Below are 12,790 nucleotides of genomic sequence, written 5' to 3'. Positions count from 1 at the left end.
CCTGCAGAACCAGCAGGGACCAAGTAACTGGCCTATTTTTCCTTAAAAGCCAGCCAAGCCAGCGCTCACTGCGCGATGGGGTCATTTAACTACAAGGCTGCATTAATGACAGGTTCCAAAATGACCCTCATTCTCCAGTTTCCTTGCCACACTGAGGCACTTACCTGTAAACCAAGACTGTGTGTTTCATGAACTTGGTTAGCATATTGGTCTCAAACAGCAGAGGAATATCCAGAATAACATAGCGATAGCCTGAGCGAACAAACCAACAAAAGCCATAAACAGTGTGTACATACAATATGGAAACACTGCTACTCATCAGACATCTTACACCTCCAGGCGGCACATGAAACATAGCCAGACTCGCCAGTAAAGGTCTGCACAGAGTGCACAGCTGCAGCTGCCACCCTGAGGAAAGCGGAACACTTCCATTTGCGCCTCTCAAAAGCAGAAGTGGTTTTGCTCAAGCTTTCCAACCCTGGACACTTTCAGACTAGAGGTGCAACTTGCTTTCAGCTGGAAGCCTAGAAAGCAGCACTGCCACTTTGCTACAGTATTAGAGATGGAGCTGGGCTGAGCTGCCCACCACTGGCCACACAGGCTGGAATTTCCCCATGCCGGGTGTCTGCCTCCAGCCAGTTTTTTGGCAAGTTTTAGCAAAACTGGTTCAGCTGTTTCTGAGAATGAGGTCAGAGGACAATATTGTTAAAACATGCACAGCTGTTTGGCTGAGAAGCTGCAATGCCTCTGCTTTTTGACATGCAGACTGGAGACTGGCTGAGGTCACTCTGTGACAGGGATGTACCCTTTGCCCTCGTGACAATCTGTGCTTGTTCTTCCTCCTTTTATTCCCACCCTGACCCTCTCTGCCTCTCATTCCTCTGCATTCAAATCAGTGAGCTTTGTCTCTTTCCTCCCCGTTCCCTGGATGCCAGCAGGAATGGGCTGAAAGCAGGGGAGACAGTGAGTCTCCTTGCTCTCAGTTCTCATGCCCAGTGCCACAGTGACCTGCAGCATCTGGAAGAGCACCTTCCAGGCAAATCCAGCTCAGTCACCGGTTGGAGCATGCTCAGGGAATCCATGAGGACAGTATATGCTCAGTACAGATGGAAAAATTTTGCTGCCTGCCTGTAACAAAGCGCAGCTGAGAATCTGCAACTGGCAATTTCCAGAGGGTTAAACAAAGTTTCTGTTTCAGACATGAAGGGAACTGCAGCTCCTTAAAGCTTTTGTAAGGGTTTAAGAAGAATATCACAGGGTACTTCTCCTTAACCTTACTGCTGGATGTTCTAAACACTTTTTGTTGAAACTTGTTTTTCCAGGTGCCAGCCTGGACCAGGTATCTGTGTGGACAACTGCATTGAAAGGGTTCAAGTTATAAGCAACCAATCACAGGGACTTCTAATGGGGCACAATTATGGGCAACTAACAACAGATGTCCCTGCCAGTTACAACTAATCAGTGACACGACCAACTGTTTTGTTTTTATAAACACTTGCAGATTTACCCTGCATGCTCAAGTCCTTAACTCAAGTAAGGTTTATGTTCTCTCCCCGGAAAACAACAAATGTGTACATGCTTTATTTAAATGAGTGCATTTTTTTAAAATAAGTTGGCATTAATAAAAGAATTAAAATTATCCAAATATTAGACAGTGATTGTTGGTAAACAGTATTTCCAGTTTTAACATCTTTTGCCAGGACAGTTTTTCTCCCCACTCCCAAGGTAGCAAAACACAGTTGCCCGTGTCCAAAGCAATTCATTCTCAAATCTACCATGCAGTTCTGAAGGACTGCCCCCTTGCTTTGCTTTTTGCATACCAGGCATATTTATATGTATGTTACCTGCAGGGCGCATATGTTTCATATTTTACATATTAATCCCATAACCAAAAATACTTAAATGACAAGCATTTCAGCATTTCATTTTCTTTAAATCAGTGTTATTTTTATGAAGTTACGTTTTATGTGATTTCTTTAAAAAGGGGATTGTTTATATTCTGTTTAATTTTTAGTACATTCTTTTAAAATAGGAATTACATCAAGTGTATTTTTTCCCTCTTCATCCCTATAAAGGCTCATCATTCACTAAGTTTTAACAAAAAAGGAGTATAGTCAATTTAGTTTCCAATAACATTGTCTTCTGGTTTTCAAACCTTAAGCACTGATTTGGCCACACCAAAACAGAGATCTACTCCAAATTTTCTCCATGTTATCCCTTTTATGTAGGGGTTTTTTAGAAGCACTCCTATTCCAGGTTCATCCTATTTTTCTGGTTCATCTTGCTTCAGTCACTTTTAAGGAATGTACTTGATTTGGTGATTCTGTTTTGTTTTATGAGAAGGAATCCCATTTTCCTGGCACAATCAAACCCATACGTTGCTGTTAAGTCATTTTAGGAGGAAGCTGTATACCAAATTTGATGCTCCAAGATCTGACAGTTTAGGAGTTAAACAAAATAAGCCCTCAAATTTATAGTAGATTTCTCCTGTACTTTGCTCATTCACCTCTCTCCTCCATGATTATTAACACACCAAACTTCAGAGCAGCTTCCAAGAGCCACCTTTTCTGTTTGTTATATGAAAACCAACTTGCCACAAAAGTGTTTCTTATTTCATTCCAGATGTTGAACCTTCCACTACTGCCCCCAACCCTGAAGAGTACACTGGTTTAAGGAGCAGCAGGAGTAACACTGAATCCTGGACTTGTGGCAGGTTTAAGCCCTCTCGAATCATCAGGGCTAGAGCTGATAACTTGACCCCATTAAGAGCAGTGACGCTCCTTTGAGAAGTGGAAGACAGGCCTTACTTAACTGCAGGGTTAGGAGGGACTGCAACGATCATCTAAGTCTAATCCGCCACCACAATGCAGGGTTTCTCGCCAGGACTAGTTGCTGCATTAAGACCTACTGTCTTGCAACATTAATGCACAGAAAAGCTATTTTAAAACAATTTTAGGTGATTCTCAAGTGAATGAGTGTTACCAAGTTGTCTAGGTAATGCTCCCTTGTGGCTACTATGCGCCACTCAACCCTGCTGCAGGCCCTCTGCTCTCAGGTGTCACCCTTCACAAGAGTCCCAAACAAAAAAAGGGAAACAGCGAGCCAAAAAATCAAGCTGGACTGCAGATTAACTGGGGGGATCCTTCTGCCCCGGGATTATCTCCATGTGATTTATCCCTTTTTGCCAATCTTCCCGGCTCTGTTCCTCCATCAAACAGCTTGGCCAGGTAGCAAGCTGCCTCGGGCTCTGGGCTGATACCAGGCGTCTGCCAACAAAGTAGCAGCAGAACTCTGCTGCCCTCCCTGGTCACTCTCAACTGGGCTTTAACTCTGTTCTCCATCCCAGACGTTGGCTGCAGGGTCACCCAGGCCCACAGGAACTTCCTTAACCCCACATTGCCAGTTCCCACCAGAGTGAGTTATAACATTGTCCCCTTCTATGGCCAGTACAGTGGCACTCATGGTGGGAAGCCACCTGGCTTCACAGGAGGAAACTTAAAAAAAAAACACCCGATAGCTGTAAAGTGAGAAAGAAGTCCCATAATGCTGTGCAGCGAACTAAAGGGTTATTAAACCTGTACGGGTTGTGTGCCATCCCATACGAGGGGCTATAAAACCTTCACACCATTAAAAAGTTCCCATCTATAAAAAAGCCACTCAGGAAGATGTTTGGTCATTTTGGTTTAAAGGAAAAAAAAAAAAAAAGCATCTAGAGGCAGAGATCTATTTTATGTATTTCTTCACCAAGATGCTGTTTTAGATCCCCTCTGGATGGAAAGGAAGGTTGTGTTACCAAGGACACCAACGAAGAGAGAGCAAGAAAATAAATAGCCTAAAAATGAAATAAAATAGCTTTCCTGCACACAGAGTCCTGGCTTTAAACTCTGATCTCTTGGAAGGCAGAAGGGAGGGCTGCTGGTTCTGCTGGGAAAACCCGCTCCAGTGACACAAACATTCCTTTGTCCAGCTCTGCAAACCTGCAATTTATAAAGCTTTAAACGCATCAGCTGCCCCAGGACTGGGCTTCAGACCAGTGGATCTTGGGGCAGGGAGGGGAAACAATATGTTCACAAACACAAAACCTCAGCTAAAGCCATTGGCCCAGATGCTGAAAATGAACACCCCAAGTCAGTTGCTGAAAACTAATTAAGAGAAAATAATTTGCAAAATGTTAGCTGGAGCAGTGGGTAAGAAGCAGGACAGCTCCCCCAGTGACTGCCAAGAGCTCATAGTTCCTTTGTCTATTTCCTCGGCTTTCTTGTCACCTTCCTCTCTGCCTTACTTTCTCCCCTGGCATCTGTCTCAGGAGAGCTTGGCCTCTGCAGCTCCCAAGCAAAGGGCTATTCAGCTGTCACATAGCTCACCCATGATAAGCTCTGCAAATGAGGCTGACTCTATTAAGACATCCTTCTGTCTACACTGAGACCTCCAAAACAGCTGGTGATCTTATCTGGCATTTGATTAGACCAAGTTTGACAGCTGTATTTGTTATATTTATCAGAAGGAAACGCAGGACTTCAGAAACCACAGCTGTCAACCTATTTTTCACCTTATCGAGTTTAAAAGAGCTTTATGTCTTTCAGGGAAGCTGGGGGTGGCAGGGAATAAAATCAGAACATTTCAGAAGGTGTGACGTTATCTAAGCAGCAATCTCAGAAGAAGCCATACAATGCTTCTTTCAGGCCCTACAGATGTACTTTAAACCATATTAGGGAGGAAAATATGAAGGGCAAAACTGAAAGGCAAAATTCTCAGAACACTCACAACGAAAGGATAGCCACATTGGTAAAGGCCACTAGTGACACAGCACAAAGGCAGCCAACATTTCAGCTCCTGCTTTTTCCTCTAGTCCATTTCCTCATTAAACAAATCAACCAACCCCGTATGGTGGGTTGCCCGTGTGACCAGAGCCCCTGATGCCCTAGGATTCCATAACTGCTTTGTTTCTTACCTAACACAAAGTATTTAAAGATCTGTTTCAGCATCTCTCTTTGGATCATAGGGTGAGTGATGGAGTTCAGCAGCTGCCGTTTCTCTGGGTGGGAGAAGATGATGTTTCCCAGGGCCTCCCGGTTTATCTCCCCACTCTCCAAGAGGATTTCACTTCCAAAGTTATGCACTATCTGCTGATAGGCTAAGAAGTGAGGCTGAACCACTGATAAAACAACACAGCTGGAGGTTAGCATCACATTTTCATAAAAGAAAGTCCTTACATCAGCAAAGCATTAAAAATGAATCCTAACCATTGAACAACTGAGGTCCATTCTTTTCAAGGGAGAACACATCTACCGATCGGCACGCACTGAGGCGAGGCTCTGGAACATTTCACCCAGGGGTCTAAAATCTATAGGAGAACCAACCTGAATCTCATGCCGCAGAAATAAGTTGACTGAACTTTTGTTCCAACAACACTTTAAAGTTCTCTGGTGCCAGGCACCCTAGAGATCAAAGCACTTTGCAGACATTAATGAGCCTCATGATTCTCCTACAAGGCAGCATTAACCCCATGTCACAGACCAGTAATCTGGGAGAAAGAATTTACCTAAGGGTACACAGCAAATCAGTACCAAAACTGGGAAAAGCACTGCAGAATCGTGCTTTCTTGCTCTAATAACTAGGTCTCCAAGGATTCTCTTTTGGAAGGTTCTAAGGCCACAGTTCCCCGCTTCTCATGGAAGCGCTAGGCGTGCTCAGTAATGATCCACATTGTTTCAGTTTGTTTCTTTTGAAAATAGAAAACCTCGCAATGAGCATAGTTGAAATAAAATCTTCATAAAATGTGCAGCTCTCCATGGCCAGTTTACATTTGAACAGACCTTTCAACACGCGTGTGTTCCATACACCCCCTAGAGGGGCATCGAGGAAGGTTCAGGATTGAGGTGGGGGGCGGGGGGCCAAGTGGTGATGCCAGACAGCTTAAGCCAATTCCCAAGACTTGTTCAGAGCTTTCTATAGACTAATGTGATACCAAGAAAATGTGTCATTTTAATAAAAAGCATCAAAACTGCCACCCAGAGGACATAAACGGATGTGGGAAAAATACACAGCATATATAATTTTCTGTAATGATACACACATTTTCACTTGATTAAGGCTCAGAGCAAGTTAGACACTTCTAAGATGAATCTCTTACTTGGGCCGGTGTTATTCAACTTTATCTATTCATTCTTTATCTATTCATTCAACTATTCATCTTTATTAATGACCTGGATGAGGGACTGGATTGCACCCTCAGCAAGTTTGCGGATGACACAAAACTAAGAGGAGAGGTAGATTCTTTGGAGGGTAGAGAGAGAGAATCCAGAGGGACCTGGATAAATTGGAGGACTGGGCCAAAAGAAATCTGATGCGGTTCAGTAAGGAGAAGTGTAGAGTCCTGCACCTGGGGTGGAAGAATCCCAGGCATTGTTACAGGCTGGGGACCGACTGGCTCAGCAGCAGTAAGATGGAAAGGGACCTAGGGGTTATGGTGGATGAAAGGCTGGATATGAGTAAACAGCGTGTCCTTGCAGCCAAGAAGGCTAATGGCATACTAGGGTGCATTAGGAGGAGCATTTTGAGCAGATCTAGAGAAGTAATTATTTCTCTTTATTCGGCACTGGTGAGGCCACATCTGGAATATTGTGTCCAGTTTTGGGCCTCCCAGTATAAAAAGGATGTGGATTTGCTGGAGCAGGTTCAGCAAAGGGCAACAAAAATGCTTAAGGTCTGGAGCACAAGACCTATGAGGAGAGGCTGAGGGATTTGGGCTTGTTTAGTTTACAGAAGACAAGACTTGGAGGTGATTTAATAGCAGCCTTCAACTTCCTGAAGGGGAGCTCTAAAAAGGACGGTGAGAAACTGTTCTCAGTGGTGTCAGACGGCAGAACAAGGAGTAATGGTCAGAAGTTGAAGAGGGAAAGGTGTAGGTTAGATATTAGGAAAAACTACTTCACCAGGCAGGTGGTGAAGCACTGGAATGTGTTGCCTACAGAGGTGGTGGATTCTCCATCCCTTGAGGTTTTTAAGTCCCGGCTGGACAAGGTCCTGGCTGGGATGACTTAGTGGGGGTTGATCCTGCTTGAAGCAGGGGGCTGGACTAGATGACCTCCTGAGGTCCCTTCCAGTCCTGTGATTCTGTGAATTGTAACTTCTAATTCATCACGTTTCAGTTAACGAGGACATTTAAGTAGTAAATAAAAACACAAATACACGGCTTGCTAGCAAAGTGGTATTGAACGTGTACAGTTTTTCTAAATGGCATCCCAGCCTTTCCAAGGTTAGTTAGCACTGCTAGCCAGTTTTCTGCACCTCAGGAGGCATTACATTGGAATAAAATGTCAAAACAACAACACAGCTTTAAGGCAGCTCCTGAATAAGGTCTTCAATGAATGGAAAAATGGAGGTACTTAAAAATGAAGCCACCCAAGTGTCATTGCTATCTCATTAATGATATTCTCCACGTGGAGTGCTGTTTTACCAGCAAGCCTGACAAGGGAGGAATTACAATTAAACCTCACATGACGCTGATGAGGTTCAAGTCCATGCCCATTTTACAGAGGGAATGGAAAAATAAAGGGTTCACCTAGGTCACACAGAAATGAACTCAGATCTCCTGAACCCCATACGCCCAGCTTTGGGCTGTGTTTGGTTGGTTGCTTCCCTCCCAAGAACAGAAACACACTGAGGCTGTGCCACACTAGCCCTGCCTATGGTAATGTGACACTAACGAGGCACTGCCATGAATATGCACTGCCTCAAGAGCATAATGGCTGCCGCGCGCTTTGAAATGCACGCCACCCATGTAGCCAGAGGCCTTTTGAAACGGCCCCGATTTTGAAAGCCCCTTATTCCCATCTAGCTCTGGGAATAAAGGGCCTTCAAGATCAGGGGGCCGTTTCGAAAGGCCCCCCGGCTACACGGGTGGTGTGTGTTTCGAAACCGGCAGTTTCAAAGTGCGCACAGCTGCCATTACGCTATTGAGACGCTGACTATTCATGGCAGTGCCTCATTAGCATATTCCCGAGTGCCACATTACCATAGCCCTTCGGAAAGGAGGGGCTAGTGTGGCCACAGCCTGAGTGGTGGACTGCCAGGCATGTGCATTTTCAACCAGCACCAAATAAAACTGTGGCTTGAGTATAACTGCAGCCTTTCCTCTGGGCTTTTTCCCTTTCTCTATTAGGAACACATTTTTAAAGTGAGAATTAAATTTTGAGGGTGACACAATCATGGAGCTTAACAAAAAAGCCCACCCGTACAAGGGATGGCATTTGTGACACTCATCAGGCAGTCACTGGAGCGCCACCAAGAGCTCTGGACTGCTAGGGAGCTGTGTCATGGCAATCTAGCGGTGGCTGGAATGAGGGTGGTTCACCAAACTGCAGAGAGAACTTTACGCTGCTCCTTTACAGACAGCTGCTCCACACGCTGTGTTCACTGCACTACGCTCAAGGAGCACAACACCCAGAGTGAAATCTCTTCACAATGCGTGTCGCAGACGTGACTTGGATCAAAAACGTATCCTGTTTCCAAAGCCCAAAGACAGCCAGTCCGCACTTCAAGTGGGGATGCAAAAGGTAACAGTTACTGACTGAGCACAGAGCCCCCTCTGCTGTCTAAACTGCAACACCACAACAGAGACCGACTCCAGACTGTCAGGAAGATTAAGAGATCAACAATGCAAAACTAACCCTGTCTGGCAATGACATCGGCATCAATCACGGCACAGCCCAGTTCCCGGAATACGGCCACTACTGTGCTTTTTCCTGAAGCAATTCCACCCGACAGGCCAACCAGGAACATCCTGCTCTGGAAAGGAAAGAAAGCTTAGAACACAACAAAACAAGTCTGGGTTTAATGAACTCTGTCCATGCACACATTCGTCCTCATTCAAAGAGAACCGAACCTTCATTTCTATGGCGTGTTTTCATTACAGAGCTCAAAAACCTTCCTGAGCATTAACCGCCCCCCACCTTCCCTTTATTGTTAAGATGCCCAAGAAAGGAGCACTCAATGACTAAGAACAGGCGCAGCATTACTCTCCTCTCACTGCCAAGCAACAGCCTCACTAAGATCGTTATTCAGCAGCTCTCAAATGCTGTTGACAAATCCCTGAGGAAAGAACAAGCTGGCTTTCGAAAAGAAAGGGGGGTGCAGATCAAATTTCGTACTGCATGACACCATTGAGCAAGACATCGAATGGCAGAAGCCATTCATTAATTTTATTGATTGTGAAAAAGCCTTCCACAGCATTCATGGGGTGAGTCTTTGGCATATTTTGAGAGCACTGGAATACCACAACAAGCAGTGCAGCTCAGCAAGAGTTTTTACAACAATTTCACATGTAGCGTGGGAAACAATCTGCACTTCGGAAGTAAAGACTGGAGTCAGGCAGGGATGCATCACGTCTCCCATGCTTTTTAACTTCGTCACTGACTGTGTTACGTGGTGTACAACAGAAGATGAGCCAAGAGGCATCAGATGGTCTGTCTTGTCCACACTAGAGGACCTCGATTTTGCTGGTGACCTCATGTTGCTCTCTCATATGCAAGAGAAGACAAATCAGCCCCGCCACATGGAAAAACAGGTCAAACGAAGAGCTAGCCAGAAGAAGTCAGAACTCATGATCCTAAGCATTGAGGCACCAGCATGAGTCAAGATCAATGGCCATGACCTACCTGCCACAGAGAGCTTTACATACTTGGGTAGCATCATCAGACAAGATGGAAGTGTCAGAAGCGATGTTCAGAGCAGACTCAGTAAAGCCAGAATGTCTTCACAAGTCTGTATACAACTCACAGTACAGCATCCATAAACTGAAGTTGTATCAGAAATGTGCATTATTATATGGATCAGAATGCTGGTGGATGACAGAGTATGACCTTGGTGAACTGTCGACCTTTCACAGACCCTCTGTATTTTTTGGCCAAGAATAATTTCAAATCAGGACAGGATTGCATGGTACAAGCAAGATGATCTGGCCACCATCATTATGAAAAGACGCTGGAGATGGATTGCACACGCGCTCAGGAAAGATGGAAGCTCCATTCACACATACTGCTATGCACTGGGCCCCTGAAGAGAACCAGAAATGAGGCCAACAACATGACACTGGACTGCTGAAGTAGAAATGAAGAGTATGAATCACACTCGGGGCACTATCGAGGGGCTGGCCAGTGACAGACAGAAGTGGAGGACCTTAGTTGCTGCCCTACATGCCAGTAGGTGTCAAGGACAAGATGATGAGCTCTCTGAGCTACAAAACCCATTTTACACACTGGGGAACTGAGACAAAGATTAATGCCAAGATCTTTTAATGGCCACCGGTTTTGACTGGACAAGTCCGTAGAGCTCTGCAAATCCACGAATATCCACAGCTCATTCTTGCAGATGTGGATGCAGACAACAATTTTATATCCAACGCCAGGCTCTAACAGTCTGCATCAAACAGCATTCAACGTTCAGAAGACCAGAGTGTCTGCAGAAGCATTTAGCAGATACACTGGAACTGTGGATGCTCAGCACCTCCATACGGCAGATGCTAACTCTCAAATGATGACCCCCAAATTAGTAGATGCTTCTGAAAATTTTGGCCTTCATTGACTTTTCCAGTGTTACCACAAAATCCAGTGACAGAAAAGGGAAGAGAACATATCCCATCCCCTCTCACTGCACCTGTCCTCCAGACAACACATTTAATGGATGGTCAGTGAGAGCGCTCCACCTGATCTCAAAAAGATGAGTGCAACGGCAGAGACGCTCCTCTGGCAGTCAGCACCCACACACCATTGAGCCTTACGAAGAAAAGTTACATTGCACCAGCATCTAACATCAAGTCAGTGCTGTCTATGGCAAATAAGCAATGCGCTCTCTGAGCAAGACAATGCTGTACTAGGGAAGCAGACTGCCATGTTCTGCACTTACTGAAGATGACTATATAAATTACATAGTCACCCAGAAAAGCAGTCAAGTAGCACTTTAAGGACTAACAAAACACTTTATTAAGGTGATGACCTTTCGTGGGAGGGGACCCACTTCTTCAGATCATAGCTGTACAGACTGTTCTGGTATGGCTATGATCTGAAGAAGTGGCTCCCCTCCCACGAAAACTCATCACCTTAATGAAGTGTTTTGTTAGTCTTTAAAGTGCTACTTGATTACTTTTTGCTTTGATAGTATACAGATTAACACAGCTATCTCTCTGTCACTATAGTTACCCAGAGGAATGCAGACTCCGACCTATGAATCTCATTAGCTCCCATGTGACTTTGCTAACACATTAAACAGTCAAGGATTCAGTTTGCCTTTGCAAGTTAAGATTAATAGACTTCAGGACCAGAACAGCGCCGTTCTTACCACTTCATCCACATGCCTGCTTTGCACAAATCAGTACTTCACCCATTTCTTCCAGGTAAACTAGAACATTTTTTGTGAAAACCACAGAGTCTTGATTTAAAAAGGTGGAGAATCTGCTATATATCCCTACATTCTAATGACTCATTACACTCGTTGTAAACAAGATGTGCCTAATTTTTAATCTGAATTTGTCTAGTTTCAGCTTCCACTGGATCAGCTTATGCCTCTGAATTCCAGGTTAAAGACGCACACACTATCAGAAATACTCTTCCCTGTCAGCCTCTAGGGACTGCAATGCGAGCAAACCACCTTGTACCTCTCTCTTGCTCAGCATGTCAGGCTTAGTGCTCTCTGGTCTCTTGACATAAAGCATGTTCCCCACAACCATTCTCACAGCTCTTCTCGAAATTCTTTTCCAACTGTCAACACGCTTTGTGAAGCACAGACACCAGAAATGGACCCCCTGTGGCAGGAATGGTCTCCCCAATGCCCTATTCAGAGGTTAGTGATTCCCTCTCACCCACCGACAAGCAGATGTCAAAATCTCAAATGCTTCAAACTTTCCCTATTTTGGAGAGGCTGATCTGCCTTATAAACAAGCGTTCTACATCCCTAAGGGTGACAAGGTTCAAGTTCCATTTAATTAGTTAACCAGTTAAATGTTAGGTTTAATCCATCAACCAATTCAATGGCTGTGAGATGACTGGGGAGGCTGCTCCAGCCTGGCTGGACTGCAGAGGCCCCTCCCCAGCATGGACAGGGGCTGCTAGAACACCCCCACCCTCAACCAAACCTGGGCTACTGGGGACAAGGCCTGCTCGAGACACACTGGAGCATACATAACCCCTGCCCGCCTGCAGCAGGCAGGGGACTGACTGCTCCAGCCCTCACTGGTTACCCATGATGGGTACGCCTCATCCATTTAGGGTGAAGCTCAGCAGCTAACTGCTGACATCCCTATTCAGCATCAGAGCTCCTCTTTTCCACAGAAGAAAACTCTTGTTCCAAATGCAGCACTGGGGGCAAAAAGTAAGTGAATCTTAATCCAACGGTTTTGCAACTGACACTTATTTGTTCAAAGTGTTTTAAAAACTCCTTCCAGCACAAAGACAGTAAAATATATTAATGTCTGAAGCCACTTCCCGCTATTCTCATCATACAAGAACTAAGTCACCCCCAGGAACCACTTCTCCTGCCTCCCGCCATACAGCAGCAGAAGGTATAGAAGTATATTACTTCCAGTAAATGATAAGTACAATGCATTCTTTGTGCTGTGTGTAGTAAGACGAAGGCCTGAAACATAAGCCCACATATGACAGCCCTGAGACCTGACCCAACAATGGCCAGGTAACAACCGCTAACAGAGCGAAGTGAAGTAGTGAGTAAAAGAAGCAGGCGCCTTCTCTCAGAACTTGGCACAAATAAGGCTGATAGTGCAGAAACCCTAACTGGC

At 45.0% G+C, this 12,790-nt stretch overlaps 1 protein-coding gene across 4 annotated transcripts in view; it reads right to left on the bottom strand.

The window, feature by feature from the left end:
• Positions 1 to 12,790, bottom strand: part of DCAKD (dephospho-CoA kinase domain containing) — a 28,908-nt gene that overhangs the window by 3,135 nt on the left and 12,983 nt on the right. For 2 of the 4 annotated variants that reach the window (XM_074978696.1, XM_074978697.1), the window contains exons 3-5: positions 8,673 to 8,790; positions 4,952 to 5,155; positions 165 to 252 (exon numbers count right to left, since the gene is read on the bottom strand). In XM_074978696.1, the coding sequence (XP_074834797.1) occupies positions 165 to 252; positions 4,952 to 5,155; positions 8,673 to 8,784 (404 nt within the window). In that variant the 5' untranslated portion in view covers positions 8,785 to 8,790. The remainder of the gene's footprint in view (positions 1 to 164; positions 253 to 4,951; positions 5,156 to 8,672; positions 8,791 to 12,790) is intronic. The other 2 variants (XM_074978698.1, XM_074978699.1) reach the window with 2 other exon arrangements.

This window comes from Carettochelys insculpta, chromosome 28, assembly GCF_033958435.1.
Source record: "Carettochelys insculpta isolate YL-2023 chromosome 28, ASM3395843v1, whole genome shotgun sequence".
Lineage (NCBI taxonomy): Eukaryota > Metazoa > Chordata > Testudines > Carettochelyidae > Carettochelys > Carettochelys insculpta.
This window is presented reverse-complemented; position numbering and strand designations above follow the sequence as displayed.